This window comes from Triturus cristatus, chromosome 2_2 (assembly GCF_964204655.1).
Source record: "Triturus cristatus chromosome 2_2, aTriCri1.1, whole genome shotgun sequence".
NCBI classification, from domain to species: Eukaryota; Metazoa; Chordata; class Amphibia; order Caudata; family Salamandridae; genus Triturus; species Triturus cristatus.
The window spans coordinates 1,226,102,878-1,226,121,024 of record NC_140582.1 but is presented as its reverse complement, the minus strand read 5'-3'; the positions used below and the strand labels follow the sequence as shown (position 1 = coordinate 1,226,121,024).

General features: G+C 49.1%; 1 protein-coding gene across 1 annotated transcript in view; it reads right to left on the bottom strand.

Moving 5' to 3' along the window:
• The window catches only part of LOC146863455 (dedicator of cytokinesis protein 2-like), a 2,657,619-nt gene extending 2,642,715 nt beyond the window's left edge, over positions 1–14,904 (bottom strand). Inside the window, exon 1 of the mRNA XM_085642885.1 lies at positions 14,734–14,904. Coding sequence (XP_085499011.1) covers positions 14,734–14,776 — 43 coding nt within the window. The 5' untranslated portion in view covers positions 14,777–14,904. The remainder of the gene's footprint in view (positions 1–14,733) is intronic.
• Positions 14,905–18,147: the final 3,243 nt, after the last annotated feature.

Here is an 18,147-nt window from a genome sequence, read left to right as displayed (position 1 = left end):
CTCTGGACAATTCGACTACGCACCACAGCCTACAGACACCACAATAGGACTGCTCTGCAGCTTGAACTGTAATGGCAGAGACAGCACAACGATGCGATGACTGAAAGCAGTGAACTGAAGTCAAGGGCTTCTAATACTAAATGCTATAACACGTTCGGTGGGCCCCCTCCTCCTTTCCCTCCCTCCCTCCCCCCTTGTCCCCCCGCATGCCTCCTTATTCCTCCCCAACCACTTCTTCCATCTTTCCCCACTATATATGAACACGCCAACGGACAATACCGCAGAAAGGGGATGTTCTGAAGGGGCGATCGGAGGAATCTTCCTCCCCGTAAAGGTCTCTGGGTTGGGATCTAAGCACTCTGCGCAGTTGGGGTTGCGGGTAGTTTGAAATTCGCCTTGCAGGTAGGCAGGGAGGGGGGTGGGTCAGGGAATGATGTTGATTGTTTTAAATTTTATTTGTATTGACGAGACAAAAGTTTTCAAGGTTCACACTCATAGCGTGAGTAATGTACTTCCCCTACAGAAGACGACAGTTACTGATCTCATAGTGTCACATACTGTCAAGAAAAGTGGTATTGGTTGACGAAATAACTGGCACGCCCTCAGTTCCCACAGCGACGGGCTCCCCTTGACACTGTTAATGGGCTTTGTGACAAAATAAAGAGAGGACTGGTCCTATAGCACCTCAAACGACAGGCTCCGGCCATAGCCCTGCTCCAAGAGACACGCTTAGTGGGGACGACGTGTAGGGCACTGGACAGATGGGGTTTCAAGATGGTCGCACATTCAGCATTCACCTCAGGCTCAAGGGGAGTGGGTATTTTGGTACAGAAATGATTCCCACTTATTGTGACGCAAACATGGATGGACGACCATGGATGATTCATAGCCATAACGTGTCAATGGGAGGGACGGGCGTACATTATGGTCTCAGTTTACATTCCACTGGCACTCTATTCGACGGCTCTCCCAGCCCTCAGCGCCTTCCTTCTCACAATCCCAGAGGGGGAACTTCTCATAGGGGGAGACTTCAATTCAACTTTTGACGATACAATTGATCGAATGCCCCCTAGGGATCACCAGAGGAGTAGCCCCCGTCTGGTAGAATTTTTAGAGGCAACAGGCCTTATAGATGTATGGCGCTCTCGATTCCCTCAGGAATGACAGTATACGTTTCATTCAGGGGCGCATAATAGCCTCTCCAGGATTGACTACATACTAACACTAGCTGACAGTATAGGGAGGCTAGGTAGTATACCACACTTGCCCAGGGGCATTTCGGATCACTCCCCAGTAGTGCTGAAATACATAAACAAGACGGACGTGTGCCAGAGGACTTTCCCTATATATCCGGGATTTCTTAAAATCCCTAAGATTTGGAAAGGCCTCATCAAACCCACGCAACAATACTTCAGGGAAAACAAACATACGGTTGACTCCCCGGTAACCCTTTGGGAGGCGTACAAAACTATCTTCCGAGGTCAAGCCATTTCCTTAATTGCGGGCCACAAAAAAGATAAACAAAGGCAATTAGAAGCCCTAGAGCAAGAACTGAATCAAGCAGAGAGGATACACGCCCTAAATCCTACAATTGACACAGCCTATGACCTTGACCTTAAAAAACAGGGTTTTAGGGAGTAATTATGGGAGGACGCCAAAGCTAGACTCGTAGCTACTCAACATAAAATCTACGAGGTAGGCGACAAAGCCAGGAAACTCCTGGCATGGTTTGATAAACGTGAACAAGCCAACCGGTGGGTGGCACAGCTACAACTGACTGAAGGAAACCCCATAACAGACCCACAGGAAATAGTAAATGCTCTAGCGAGGCATTACAGAGCCATCTACACCCCAGAGGCCTCTGTTACGGTTGAGGAGGCCCAAGCCTTCCTCAAAGATATCAAAATGCCCACGCTCACGCCGGACGACGTCCAAGCCCTAGAAACAGACTTAACTGCAGACAGCTTTAGCTGTGGGCGCTATACAGTCGGGAAAAGCACTCAGGCCTAACGGTATTCCCATTGAGTTTTGCTGATTATGTGCAACTCCAGTCTTGCATCCGGGGAACTTGCTAGAGATCAGCGACTGGCAACGATAGTGGCTATCCACAAACCCGGGAAACCTGCCACAGACTGTTCGTCATATCGACCCATATCCCAGCTGAATGCGGAGACGAAAATACTGGCGAAAACATTAGCAGCAAGGCTGACACCACATCTCACTAAACTAATACACCCAGACCAATCCGGCTTTATGCCGGTTAGAAACACAGCTCTCAATCTGAGACGCCTGCACGGAGTTATGGCTCGTATACCCACAATACAAGAAGCAGCGGCCGTCCTTTCCTTAGACGCATGTATGGCCTTTGATATGGTTGAATGGCCCTTTCTATTCGCCGTCCTCAAACATCGGGGTTTTGGTTCCAAATTCTGCGCCTGGGTTAGTCTCCTATACACAAAACCCCTAGCACAGGTAGTGGTTAATGGCCGCCTTTCGGATGCTTTCCCCCTTGGACGTGGCACTCGTCAAGGCTGCCCCCTATCCCCGCTATTATTTGCCCTCGTACTAGAATCGTTGGCAGCATGGATAAGATGGGAACCTACCATTCGGGTTATCAAATGGGCGGAGGGTTGGGAAGACCGCATATCCTTATATGCGGATGATATTCTACTGTATGTAGCCTCCCCCAAACAATCCATTAGTAGACTCCTAGACATCTGTGAATCTTACGGCAGGTTCTCTGGGTATACTATTAACTGGGCCAAATCGATTCTGTACATTCTGCACGCCCCCCTCCCCCCCCCCCCGCCGCAGCTGCCAAAGGGCTGCACTCTGCAAACAGAAGGAAGCTTTAAGTACCTGGGGATATACATCACACCCATACCAGAGGATTTCATGAAATGAAACCTTTTCGCGCAATTGGAAAGACTACGCCAAGATACCAAACATTGGCGATCCCTACCTTTGACACTGCTCGGAAGAGCGGCACTATTCAAAATGATGGCGCTTCCCAGATTCCTTTATGCCCTCCAAAATCCCCCTTTTCCGGTCCCCCAATCTTATTTTAAGGCGATTGAGGCTGAAGTAACTACGCTACTATGGGACGGAAAACCGTCCCACATAGCTATGTCCAAATTAGTAAAGGGCTGGTATGATGGTGGAATCGCTCTCCTGAATATACAAATATATTGGGCCTCTCAGCTGATTGTGCTAAATCAATGGCTCCATGCCCCCCAAACAGACCCAGCGTTCCGCTCTGACAGACACACATTGGGAGAGGGAGAAATAATGAGGGTACTTTACAATAAGACTCACAAAACATCATTGTTGGGACCGACGGCTTACACAGTTCAAATTTGGCGCACGGCACTCAGACAGCTGGGGTGGGAGGGTCTACTCACTCAAATTACCCCACTCTGGGAAACTCCAAAATTGGGTAGGCTAAGCTCTAGCAAAGGCTTCAAGCACTGAGATTCAATTGGTATTTCGACAGTGGGAGAACTCTGGAAGAAAGGGGAGGTGGTCACCTTTGCACACCTTCAAGAACCATACGAGAGGATACTCACAGAGCGGTTTAGATATATCCAAATTTGGCATGCACTCACAACAGCCATTCCAGCAGGTACGACACTCCCAGAAGCATCCCCATTAGAGGATAGGCTACTAACAGAACGTATGGAGAAGAAAGCCATTTCCTTAACATGCCGTAAAATTATCAATAAGGAGCCAGACCCAACTACAATGCTTCGTGAGAAATGGCAGATAGATGTTGGGGAACTGGATGAAACAGACTGGCAAGAGACCCTCTCCTCCCCTCGAACCGTAGCAATATCCTCAAAATTAAGATTAGTCCAATTTAAAATTCTCCATTGTATTTACTATACGAGACACATTAATCATAAAATAGGAAAGGCAGAGAGTTTATACTGCTTAAGAAGATGCGGTGAAGTGGGCATCTTTTATCATACGCTGTGGGACTGCACTGTTATAACGCACTACTGAGTCAAAGGGGGTTTGCTAAGACCTGGACAAATAAGGGTGAGAAGAACAAGGTGGGATAATTCCTAAAATCCTAGAAATTGCCTTGAGTATCGGAAAGTATAGTGTATCTGGAGATTTGTATCCGCAAAGAGGAGAGAAACAGAAGAGGCACCTTCAAGTGGTTAAACAAGCCGCACCCGCGCCCCCACAAACTCTGCTGGCGCAATGGGCTGCTGGTCGTGAAGGTGAAGCAGGGGCCAGACCCCTTGGACGGTTGTGCCCTGGGCAATAGCCTATTCTCCATGTCTTAAAATGGGTCTCTAATGGAGCCACGATCAAACCAGTGGTCTGGCTCATCCCTAAGTACACGCAGAATCTTCAATATTTGGGATGTAAGTTATAAAAGCAAAATGAAAGAACATGATATGGTTTCTGTAAAGTAAGAAGTGCTTCTTTAACATATGTCAGTGTTTTCCCCTTAATATATATTTAGAACCCAGACTGAACAAGGGAATCAGTTACCTTTTGATAACATCCAGCATTCCCCCCACTGGTTTTCAAGATGGAAATCTGGGGAGAGCGACATGGTCCCTCCGAGCCCAGCTTGTTTTTTGGTCTTCTCTTCCGCTTCCAGTAATGGACCACGTGGCACTAGTGAAGATGGGGGTGCTATTCCATTTATTGTATTATTTAGCAAACCTTCCCCTGCTCATCTCTCATTTCTTCTTCAGACACCTCGACATGTCCCGCGTCTGGTTAGAGAGCCGAAGCCCCGCCGGGCAGCTCTTTCCACTCTAAAGCTCCCCGTAACTGCGGGTGGATCACCTCGTCTGTACTTAGAACAATATTATTTAGCTGTGCGGCGTCAATGGTTGTTTCTCTGGCTGTCTGGCCACCCCCTGCATGTGATGGGGTTTACTCATGGAGACTTTAAGGTGGGTGTTAGAAGGTGACCCCAGAGGAGTCAGGGGGTGTGCAATACTCATTGTTTCCTACTGACCCTTTGACCCAAAGCCACCCAGGGTTATTCCCCACAACTTTCTCTTGCCTTATTCGAACCCATAAACTAACGAACATGAAGAAACTCAACGCTCCTCCAGTACCTTTGCTGGGCTCCTCGCTCACGCAGGACGGCTTTGTTTAGGGCAAATCCGTCCGAAGCATTCTGCGGGCCTCTCCAAATCGGGAGATGTGTTTGTTGACCATGAGCTGCTAGATTTCCAAACCCTTATGGCGGACTACATTCTTCACCTGGGTCAATTATTTTCTTACGAACACCTTAAACAATCATTAAAGGCCTTATTTCATCAACGCATCTAGCAGCAACCCCACATGAGGAGTACCAGATGCTATACACCATAGGGACTGGCAGGAAACAGATAGGATGGGTGCCATTTCCTGCAACATGGGCACCACTCCAGGGCTTCTCTCCGTGCTAAGTGGGAGACTGACATGCCAAACGTCTGCATGATGCGGACTGGACTAAAATATTGGAATATTCCCACAAAATATCCCATGACCCCCCGTTTTAAGTATATTAAGCCTACCTTACTCCTGCCCAGATGAACAAAATATATCCAGGAGTCGTAGCTCTACGTCCTCATGTCCTCGCTGTATGCAATTACATTCCGATTTGCCTCATACGTTTTGACCTTGCCCCAGACTTCTATCACACTAGCAGAGAATTCTTGAGGTGCTGTCCACCACAAGGGACCCAGTATAAATGAATACCCACAAAAGTGGTCCTATTCGGTTTATACCCCACCCTAAGTTTTAGAAACCCTCGACCAAGTTCCTTGACCTGGCTCTTCTCCCAATAAAACGCAATATTACACTCCTCTGGAAGGATTCACTTCCTCCGACTATCGTAAGTTGGACCGAGGCCTCACTCTCTTGGTTTTCATCTGAGAAAGCTGGTCTGAGAAAATATTTTATTGCACAGGTGTGACATGTTTTGGTGGAAGATTGCACCACGGATGATACTTTCCTCCTGTATTCCACCTCTGACACATACACTCTTGGGTACTATACACTAGTGGTTTATGCCACATCTAATCAACTGCACAAGGCAGTGGTCTGAGGGCACCTACCGCTGACTGTCATAATGTTGCCCCTAGAACGCTTTCTTCTAAGCACCAAAGGGTTCATGGCTCTGCTTCTCTGCCCTGATAGTTAAGGCGGTGGCAACGGGGCAGGGGAATGGGGATGGACAATTTATTATGGGTCAGTTTATGACAGAGAAAGATTTTTAAATTGTGTGTTAACTCTTCATAAATAGCACAGCACTGTTCTTCTGTAATTGTACGATGTACTCTATTGTTAAATACCTGGCTACTCTCATGCTAATATTATTGTTACGGATGGAGGAACATTCCAGGCTAATGAAACATACAAGTGAGCTTTCTTGTACACAGCCCATCTTATACTGAAATACTTGAAAGTGTTCTCAGATGTCACCATCAGGTAAATTAGACATATGGACTAAATAGGGTTGACTTAGATCACACAATTTAGTCATGCAGGGAATCCGGGCTTTGAACCCAGGCTTCCCGGTAACATATAATGGGGCAGATTTATGACTTCTGGCACATCTATGCTAATCAGCAGAGATGCGCCAGAAGAGTTGCGACACATCTGCCCACCCGTGCGCCACCACTGATGCGCCGCATTTATAATGCGGCACACCGTGGCACTCGGATGGGCAGATGCGTGACGCATCTCCAGTCGGAAATGCGGCGCATTGCTGGAGTTGCGTAGCAAGCGCAACGCAGCTCCAGCAAGGCTCGGGGGTGCCCCATCCCTAACATGCTGCGTCAATCCCTACGCCTGCTTATAGCAGGCGCAGGGTTTTGACGCAGCATGGCCTTAAAAGTGACTGAGTGAAATCTTGTATATTTCACTCAGCCACTTTTAGGAGGCGTTCCTGCGCCGGAACGCCCCCCCCTGCGCCAGAACGCCTACATGTGGCGCAGGGCTTTACAACGTGACGCATCTCCCTAGATGTGTCACGTTGAAGGTACCCCGCACCATGGTGCAGGATTTGCGCCGCCGCTACGTCACAAAAGTGACGCAACGGCGGCGTAAATGAGGCGCAAGGGCTTTATAAATCTGCCCCAATGTATTTAAGTCGCTGAATAGAATAATTTATTTTCCTCAATCCTCTTTAAAACCAGGAGACAGTGTTCTTGTACTTTTCTGTAAGATGAATAGTAGATTGTGTTAAAAAAAATACAGATCACAGGTAAATCTGGCACAATATCTAAAAAGAAAGAAAAGGTCCATACTGAAGGTAAAGGAAAGCATAGCACCGTGTGCTAATATCGCTGGCTTTTCAGACATTGTATAGCTATTCTAGAGGTGGGCGAGCCACTGAAAGCTTGAGCCGGGCTCGGCCGGGCCTGAAGCCTGGCTCTTGGTCAGCTCGAAGTCCTGCTGAAACCTGGAGCCCGTAACGAGCAGAGCTTTCAGGTGGCTTCTGCTTGCCTCCCTCCATCTACCCAGGTAGTGACGTTAGGTCAGGGCTGCCGACTTTGGAATGGGGGAATCAGGTTTGAGTCTCTGCATGGACTCAACATCCTGCGATCCTGGGCAAACCACTTACATTCCCAGTGCCTATAAACAACAGATTTGACCTTGTGTAATGTAAGTGGTGCTCATGTATGTAAAGTGCTCCAATACCTCTGGGTCGAGTTCATGCTATATAAAAAATGCATAAATAAGTAAAACCTAATCCTTAACATAAAGAAAGACAAATGCATGCCCATTTCCTGGATGATTTGTACAAAGTTAAATTACAAACCTGGATAAATCGTGACTTTCCCCCTTAAATCGTGTTATCTTAGACACATATTTCATTTCACAAAAACAGTTTTTTCTTTATTAATGCATATAAAATCATTTTCAAATATGTGAGTTCTGAATACTAGTTGTACAAAAACCCTATTTTATCTGATTTAATAGACTATAATGTAACATATTAACGTCAGTGCTTCACTTCTTTTGAGTTTTGAAGTGGCTTTATCATATGGTATGTGATGTTCGTTATATAATTTACACAGCAAGCATATCAGGGCTCGGCTCGTGCACGGGCTCTAGAGCCAAGCCAGACCCGTGGCTCGGCTCTGGCTCGGCTCGTGCACGGGCTCTAGAACCAAGCCAGACCCTTGGCTCGGCTCTGGCTCGGCTCGTGCACGGGCTCTAGAACCAAGCCAGACCCTTGGCTCGGCTCTGGCTCGGCTCTCCTTGTCAATCTGTTGACTCGCCCACCTCTAAGCTATTCAATGCAGCATTCACAGTGCATTAAAAAGTATGGCTACTGCAATGGGGGCGGGATCAGTGGGCGCGGCGGTGAAATCAGAGGCGTGGCTACAAAGAACAGGAGATTCTGTAACTAGTTTGTTGATCTTTCACCGTCAATTAACTGCATAAAAAGTAACACACACCTCAACTGAAGACAAATAAAAGGTTAACTAATCAATGGTAAATGCACTATTTTATGATATGAAGCCTCTGTTGGTTAATGGGCTCACTACGGATGTCAGGCCCACAGATTTGAATCCTGTTTGGTGCAGCATGGAAAAGGGACTTGTGTATTTTTAGTGCTACGAGGAACCTGAAAGACCTGTGACTTTTTAAGTGATTATTTTAAATGTGCATTAAACACAGTATAATCTAGGCAGCTACGAAATGTGCATGTAAATTTATGTTAAAGATAAAAAGTGCTTCTAAAGTACAGATTTCAGTAAAATGCAGATTATACCCGGTGCAAACATTTTTATCACTGTCCATTAAAAGTGCGCACTCCAGAGCTCAGCTTGGAACACCCTTACAATACCTCTAAAAACATATCTGTCTTCCGGAAGCTTCAGATAACTCCATCAGCAGCCTTTATTTTTGTCCATGAACCAATTGCACACATTTGCTGGTATTTCATTTCATGTGGGGAAGCAGACACCCTGGCTTGAAGGCTTGTTGCTTTTTAGCTGCCTGTCCCTCTCATGGTCCCACAGCACAGGAAACCCCTTTGCTGTCCTTCTGAGAAATGTAAATTGTGTAAATTGTGTCCTTTAGGTGAAAGGCTAAAATTACAGACAAATGCCTTCTGTTTAGACATCAAACACGGACAGTGGACATTAGGGCTAATTTATGGACAGTCCATAAAAATTACAGATGGGTGGTCATCCTAACTGGAGGGGCGGAGGTAAGGAATACAGAATCCCCCATAGTGGGAGTGAGGTTCAGTGTAATGCGGATTGCCAGTAAGTAAACAAAGGGTCTTTCATCCACCCCTCCTTGTTACAGGACTTTTCACAAGGATACAGCAAGATGTGACACGTCATCAAAACACACAAGCAACAAGATAAATAATAATAATAATTTGCAGGCCCTCGTGCCAGCTCCCCCTGCAACAATTCTCCTGTCCAGCTTGCCCATAGTCCGCTGCCCTCTGCTGCCTGTCTACCTGCTGCCCTCTGTTGTGCCTCCTCGGTTTATTTCTAGCTGCTTTACCCTTTCTGATCATTTTTCTGCCCTCTGTTGATCCCTCTTCTGCTCTGTTTTGCCTTTTCTGCTGGTTTTTCTGCTCTCTGTTTTGCCTTCTTCTCTGTTTTGCCTTTTCTGGTGGTTTTTCTGTACTCCATTTTGCCATTTCTGCTAATTTTTCTGCCCTCTTCTGCTCTGTTTTGAATGTTTTGCTTGTTTTTCTGGCCTTTGTTTGCCTTTTCTTCCCTCTGTTTTGCCTTTTCTGCTTGTTTTTTTCTCAGAGCCACTTGTTGGATGACACAGTCATTTCCAGAAGATGCTACATTGAACCTCTTCCAACCTCTAATGATACTATTCACTACAGTAGACCAATCTAGCATTTATAAGTGTCTCCCTGTAGCAACTCTGGAAACATGAGACCTAGTTGTGCCCGTTCATTTATCTGCCCTTGAGAATGTAAACATGGTGTGCCCGCGGCTGCTACGAGTTGGTCCTTACTGTTGGAGGATACTTCACCTGTGATATGTGAAGGAGAAAGCACCTGGACCAGATGTTGATGCGTCTCGTCTGCCAATAGACGATGACTTCCTCACCTGGCTTGGGGAGAGCGGCGGTGGGTGAGGTGGCACTTGAACCTCTGGTTCTCTTGACATCTGAAGGTAGCTTCCATCACCGTTTTAGTGGACTTGTGTGGAGCTCACCCTGGACCCTCTGCTGCCCGAGTGGTTGGCCGGCTGGATCGTACCTTATCTTCCGCGCCACCGTCAGCACACTCTGCACACATTGGCCATCACAGCCTTAGCTTGCAGACGGCTGCGATTGGATATTCACAAATTTGATTCCACATGGCTCACTTTTACTTGGACTTGATTTTGTCACTTGGCTGACACTTTCCTCTTTACCCTTTGGGTCTCACCCTTTCCTTCTCTCATCATTGTGTTGTGTCATGGGGAGGCTGCTGTGATAATTTGCTCTCTTGCTCCCGCCCCGTATGTTTGTTGCTGTGACACCTCTCTGACATGGGAATGCATCCAGTTGGCACTCCATGTACTCTACACGCCACACACAGTGACATGTAAAGGCTTGAGATACTACAGGACTAGTTAGATGGCAAGACCCTTCACTTGGCTAGAATACATGCATCCAACATGAACCACATGCAGTTCAATGAGTGTGGCTGGCTTCAAGTGGCGTAATGCTGCCTCAACATGCCTCGGTATCTCATTACAGGGAGAAACGTCCCTGGCTTTCAGTGCGCAAGCGCATAATGTTCAAAACAATGACTCTGGCCCACCAAGCCCTCTACAACGGGGTCTGGCCTACTTAAAAGAGAGGATCAAGGAAGACCACTACGCTCTAGTAGTGCTGGCCTGTGAGCAATCCCCCGTTTCCAAACACTTCGTAGAGGGGGGCCATCCTTTATGGTCAGAGCAGCGAATATGACCAGCTGTCTGGCTATTTGAGATCAATAACGGAGGAAACACCCTTCAAGAAGGCCCTGAAGACACATCCATTTAAGCTTTAGGGCTCTGGCACCCTTTGGGCGCACTGCTCCGCCTCACCTGTTCTTCTCTGCTGAGCCCCGGGACACTCTCCGAGTAGCTGTGCTCCATATAGAAGGCATTCAATCAAATAAATACAAGAGGTTTATACATTTCTGATGAGAATGGGTAGAATTCTAGACCTTCCCGGCGAGAACAAAACTGAATACCAATCCCTTGTTGATACTGTTTGAATGGGAGGGTGCAGTGTCCCACCACAACAAAATGGCGCTTATAAGAGGCATTAGCGATGTTCCTGTTAGGACTGTGATTGTCAAGCACATAGACAATTACTTTAAAATGAGTCAGGGAACAGTGGAAGGCACAGCGCTGGAATGGGATGCTTTTAAGGTGGTCATTCGAGGTTCATGCCTGAAAACTTAATACAGTCTTCTGATTTTCCGTAGCCGGCAAAGTAGCGCTCTGGAAGTAGAACTGAGGGATCCCTAGCTGAGGACAGCAAAGACACACGGACAGAAACCTAAAACAAACATCGGTCACTAGTTTGGAGATTAATGGGCAAACGTTCTATGGATTCCAAAGACGGGCATCATAGAGAAGGTGACAGAAGTGGCGACGACTACCATGGCTGATGTGGTCCAATACCGAGAGAATACTAATTTGCAGTCGTGACTCGTGCAGGTAAGAGCTGTGGGGCAGTGGGGCTGGGTGGGGGAGATTTCGACAGATGTGATGAGGGAAAATGATTTATTTAATTGTCGCTCGTGGTCGTCTGTCGTATCTCCCCTCCCCCCCCCCCCCCACCTGGCCACACCACTCTTACCTCCACGGGCCGCTTCTGCTAATTTGTTCTGTTAGAACCACCCCTGGGAAGACAGTCCAGACACAGAGAGAAATCAATGAGGCGTTTGTGGTTTATTACGAAAAATTGTCAAAGGTTGTTGCTTCCGAGAGAGATCAAATGGATACATTTCTAAAGAACCTCTGTATGCCCTGCATAGACGCTCTACAAAAGGAGACGCTAGACGCGCCAGCCGCATAGAGAAGAGAAGTAAGGCCATAGGACAACTTGCCAGTGGGAAGACCTGCAGGACCCATGGTCCACCCCCTGGGTTTTACTCCGCCTACAGGACTAGATGAGCCAACATAAGGCACAAGCGACATACTACAGTGTCCAGTTCTTGGATAGGATGTCGTTTGAACCCTGTGTTTAAATAGGGGATCATCTAGTCCTGTAGGTAAATAGAATTCTATTGGGTTCCATTAATTTAATTAAAATGATGTTTCCCATTCCAGTTCCCAGCAGTACTCCCCACCATGGCTCGCTGGACTGACATCTAACAGGGCACATTGAACAGAGCTCCAGAAAGTGTACATACGGCACAGCCAAAACATGACCCCTAGGTGGCCGCCCAACAGTGGCATGATACAAGAGTTGATGCTGACAGCAGGTATGGCCCTTGGCGTGCCATCCGGTGCCAGTGGCACTTCTGAAATGAATGAATGAAATGAAATTTGTAAACGCGCAACTAAGCCCAAAGGCATCAAGGCGCCTAACCAAAGAAAATCATAAAAGGCAAATCCAGAACTAAGGGTAGGCTTTAGCAAATAGCCACGTCTTGAGAGCCCTCCTAAAGGCTTGCTTTGAGGGAAGGGATTTAATCTCAGCCGGCAGAATATTCCACAGCTTTGGAGCCAAAGTTGAAAAAGCTCTGCCACCCCACTTGGCTCTACGAACACGGGGGACTGATAACAAGGATTTATTGGCGGAGCGCAGAGTTCTGGAAGGGGTATAAGGGGCCAACAGGTCCCTTAGGCCTCCAGATCTGTTAGTAGCCAAAGCCCCATAGATCAAACATAGGGACTTAAAAGAAATCCTGGCCTCAATTGGAAGCCAGTGCAGTGTCTTTCTAGCAGCCGAAGCAGAAGCCCGCTTAGGTAGATCCAGTACAAACCTGGCGGCGGCATTCTGCACCATTTGAAGTCGCATTAACAGACCCTTGTTAATGCCTAAATATAAGGCATTACAGTAGTCAAGTCTTGAGCCTATTAATGCAATTACAATTTGCTTTCTGGCTTGAAGGGACAGATAATGTTTGATCTTCCGCAAGATGTTTAGTAAGCCCCAACATGTGGAGATAGTCCTCTTTACTTGCTGACCCATCCCCAGGGTAGGGTCAATCATGACTCCTAAGTTCCTGGCCAAGGTAGTGGGTGTCGGACACACGCCCAACGATATAGGCCACCATTCCGCCGACCAAATGTCCTCCTTTCCTCTGAACACCAGAATTTCTGTCTTTTCGCCATTAAGCTTCAATGAATTGCAAATCATCCATTGAGCAACTGCCTCCATACAGTGTCTAAAATTGGAGGCAGCGGAGATGACAGGTTGGGCGAGAGACATCAATATCTGCGTGTCGTCGGCATAGGAGACTACCTCCATCCCATAAGATCTAATAAGCCTGGCAAGTGGGGTCACATAGATGTTGAAAAGGGTCGGACTTAATGCCAACCCCTGAGGGACCCCACAATGCACAGGAAGGGATGGAGATAGGAACTTCTGAGCGACCCTTGGTTTCAGGGGTCAGAGGTAAGAACGCAGCAATAGAAAATTAACAGGACTTTGAAAGCCCTGTTTACTTTGTCTAGTCATCACATCGTGTCCTCCCTGTGGCCCCTTAGACACAAACAGGAATACATGAGGCTCCGGTTGTGCTAAGAACGGAACATGGATAAACGTTGTGAAGATATTGGGGGGGTTAAAGGGTGTGTGACGTCACCTCTGAAACCCCTGGCATTTCAGACAATGGACATCCATGGTGGCAACGGCACACCGCACCAAGGAACACGACACACATCTCCACACCCTGGTGCAACAGTGGGCGGTGCACCCACCCAGAAGATGCATCAGAAATGGGCAGAGTCGACTCAACCCAACTTGTGTTTGAAGACATAAGACGCCCAGAGCTCAGTGAATGAGATACAGCCCCCTACCCGAGAATGTGAGCAGAGCACAGCAGTGTAACACGTCACAGGTGGGCCGGAACCAGCCTGCGGCCTGCGGTGGGACTCACACTACTGTTGGAAGCCCCCCAGGCAGATGAACGTGCTACAAGAGCCAACAATAACAATTCCTCAAAACATAGACTACAGCACGAAAACTGTACACATAATCCAACCGCTTTCTTAGTCAGCTTGATGTACTTGTATCTGATTTATGTGCTAGGCCCCCTAAGGCGCTATGTTCACCAGTACTCTGCTGAATTGTATACAACCCCTACATACATTGCACCTCTCTCGCCGTGCTCATGAGACTATACTGTATCACTGCCCTGCTCGAATACCGCAATCACACGCACCAAAGTCCCCTTGTAAATCAAACCCAGCTATATATAAAATCTACTCGTAATGCACTAGTGCCGTACAGCGCTCCGATGCCCAAGATGTCTGCTTAGCGCTTTTCAAAACTGTCAAATAAGAACAATGACATAGAATCCTTTTCGTAGAGCCCACAGAACCCTCTGTCACCTCTAGGCTCTTGGCGAGAGACAAAGATCACACATTAGTCAGGGTTGCGCTCATTTTACAGATTGTGTGTAAGTGCAGTGAGCTGCTTCCGGCTTCCGATCAGCGCGCAGATATAAGCCTGCGGTTCGCGGCGCTGTAACCGTCGCACTGAGGCTGCACTTGAAACAATGGCGCTGGCAGTGCCAGGAAGCCATCGACACCCCCTGTTAGGCGCTCGCCAGAGCGTGCCCCACTCACTCACCTACACCGTACTTCTCCTCGGTGGTGGAGGCCCAGGGCGCCATGGTGGCCGGACGGGGGGGGTCTCTGCCCAGGATTTGGATGCACCAGTCCCCCTTGGAGCCTTCGGCCTCACGCTTCCTCTTCAGAGAGATACAGTAAGACACACTGCTTGTGCGGCGCACAGGCCTGAAGTGAAACCTCTACTACACAGTTCCCTTAAATGAGACGCAGAGGGGGCACGGGGGAGGAAGTAGGGGGTGCGTCTTCTGTTTGTATCTGCAGAAGTGTCTAGTACTGTAACTGAAAACATGCTCGAGTGGCACGTCACACTGCACTTGAGTAAGGCATCTGAGTGATGGCTGGAGTTGTGGCACCTGATGCTGGCACAATGCAGAGAGCATGGTTGTGCCAACATTTACAGATATAGTGGCAGCAAGTACGGGAGGCAATGAAGTCTGCCAGTCACCCTGATGTTGTCTCATTGCCATCTTTAGCAACACCGCATGACACACCGCACATTACTGGGCTGACCAATCACTGGGGGAGCTGAACAGGGTCAGAGCTGGAGGTGGCCAAATACAGGTATACAGAGAAAATGGAGGCCGTGTTTGTCTCCCAAGCACGACGAGAGGCTGAAAGATTTGGCTTCAGCAGCTGACTGAGCGTGAAAGACTAATATGCTAGGGGTGGGCGGCACTCGCGAGTTTCACTCCGCAGGTCTACGCGGCGTCTGCTGGCTCAGTGGACTAATGCACACACCGCAGCTGTTTGTGTTTGGCCTCATGGTCACAGGTTCAAATCCCTGTGGATGCTAGGGGTGGGCGGCACTCGCGGAGTTTCACTCCGCAGGTCTACGCGGCGTCTGCTGGCTCAGTGAACTAATGCACCCACTTGAGGGGTTTGAGTTTGGCCTCATGGTCACGGGTTCAAATCCCTGTGGATGCTAGGGGTGGGCGGCACTCACAGAGTTTCACTCCGCAGGTCTACGCGGCGTCTGCTGGCTCAGTGGACTAATGCATCCTCTTCAGGGGTTTGTGTTTGACCTCATGGTCACAGGTTCAAATCCCAAATGCGAAGTGGGTCGCACACCGCTCGTCATACTAGCAAATAGCCCCATAGGATTCTGGAGAATGTAGTGACAGTGGCGGGTACACCTATGCCACGAGTAAAAAGTTTAAAATGCCATCCCTGGACACGTGTTTCGAGGTAATTGCCTCTCGTCAGCAGGGAGCAGGTACGTATGTGGGGTGCTGTAGACTGCCAAAAATTATCAGGTATAGTACCTCTCACGGCGCGCGGGTGCGGGATCCGGGCTCGTCAACCCATAGCTCAGGGAGCTTTAAATACAAAATGCGAAGTGGGTCGCACACCGCTCGTCATACTAGCAAATAGCCCCATAGGATTCTGGAGAATGCACACACCGCAGCTGTTTGTGTTTGGCCTCATGGTCACGGGTTCAAATCCCTGTGGATGCTAGGGGTGGGCGGCACTCACAGAGTTTCACTCCGCAGGTCTACGCGGCGTCTGCTGGCTCAGTGGACTAATGCATCCTCTTCAGGGGTTTGTGTTTGACCTCATGGTCACAGGTTCAAATCCCTGTGGATGCTAGGGGTGGGCGGCACTCGCAGAGTTTCACCCTGCATGTTTACGCGGCGTCTGCTGGCTCAATGGACTAAGTCATCCACTTCAGGGGTTTGAGTTTGGCCTCATGGTCACGGGTTCAAATCCCTGTGGATGCTAGGGGTGAGCGGAACTCGCAGAGTTTCACTCCGCAGGTCTACGGGGCGTCTGCTGGCTCAGTGGACTAATTCATCCACTTCAGGGGTTTGAGTTTGGCTTCATGGTCACAGGTTCAAATCCCTGTGGATGCTAGGGGTGGGCGGCACTCGCGGAGTTTCACTCCGCAGGTTTACGCGGCGTCTGCTGGCTCAGTGGACTAATGCACCCACTTCAGGGGTTTGTGTTCGACCTCATGGTCACAGATTCAAATCCCTGTGGATGCTAGGGGTGGGCGGAACTCGCAGAGTTTCCCTCCGCAGGTCTACGCGGCGTCTGCTGGCTCAGTGGACTAATGCACCCACTTGAGGGGTTTGAGTTTGGCTTCATGGTCACAGGTTCAAATCCCTGTGGATGCTAGGGGTGGGGGGCACTCGCAGAGTTTCACTCCGCAGGTCTACGCGGCGTCTGCTGGCTCACTGGACTAATGCACCCACTTCAGGGGTTTGTGTTTGGCCTCATGGTCACGGGTTCAAATCCCTGTGGATGCCAGGGGTGGGCGGAACTCGCAGAGTTTACCTCCGCAGGTCTACGCGGCGTCTGCTGGCTCAGTGGACTAATGCACCCACTTGAGGGGTTTGAGTTTGGCTTCATGGTCACAGGTTCAAATCCCTGTGGATGCTAGGGGTGGGGGGCACTCGCAGAGTTTCACTCCGCAGGTCTACGCGGCGTCTGCTGGCTCACTGGACTAATGCACCCACTTCAGGGGTTTGTGTTTGGCCTCATGGTCACGGGTTCAAATCCCTGTGGATGCTAGGGGTGAGCGGCACTCGCGGAGTTTCACTCCGCAGGTCTACGTGGCGTCTGCTGGCTCAGTGGACTAATTCATCCACTTCAGGGGTTTGTGTTTGGCCTCATGGTCACGGGTTCAAATCCCTGTGGATGCCAGGGGTGGGCGGCACTCGCAGAGTTTCACCCTGCGGGTTTACCCGGCGTCTGCTGGCTCAGTGGACTAATTCATCCACTTCAGGGGTTTGTGTTTGGCCTCATGGTCACCGGTTCAAACCCCTGTGGATGCTAGGGGTGGGCGGCACTCGCGGAGTTTCACTCCGCAGGTTTACGCGGCGTCTGCTGGCTCAATGGACTAATGCACCCACTTCAGGGGTTTGTGTTTGGCCTCATGGTCACGGGTTCAAATCCCTGTGGATGCCAGGGGTGGGCGGCACTCGCAGAGTTTCACCCTGCGGGTTTACCCGGCGTCTGCTGGCTCAGTGGACTAATTCATCCACTTCAGGGGTTTGTGTTTGGCCTCATGGTCACCGGTTCAAACCCCTGTGGATGCTAGGGGTGGGCGGCACTCGCGGAGTTTCACTCCGCAGGTTTACGCGGCGTCTGCTGGCTCAATGGACTAATGCACCCACTTCAGGGGTTTGTGTTCGACCTCATGGTCACAGGTTCAAATCCCTGTGCTAGCGGTAGGCGGAACTCGCGGAGTTTCACTCCGCAGGTCTACGCGGCGTCTGCTGGCTCAGTGGACTAAGTCATCCACTTCAGGGGTTTGTGTTTGGCCTCATGGTCACGGGTTCAAATCCCTGTGGATGCTAGGGGTGTGCAGCGTCTGCTGGCTCAGTGGACTAATGCATCCACTTCAGGGGTTTGTGTTTGACCTCATGATCACAGGTTCAAATCCCTGTGGATGCCAGGGGTGGGCGGAACT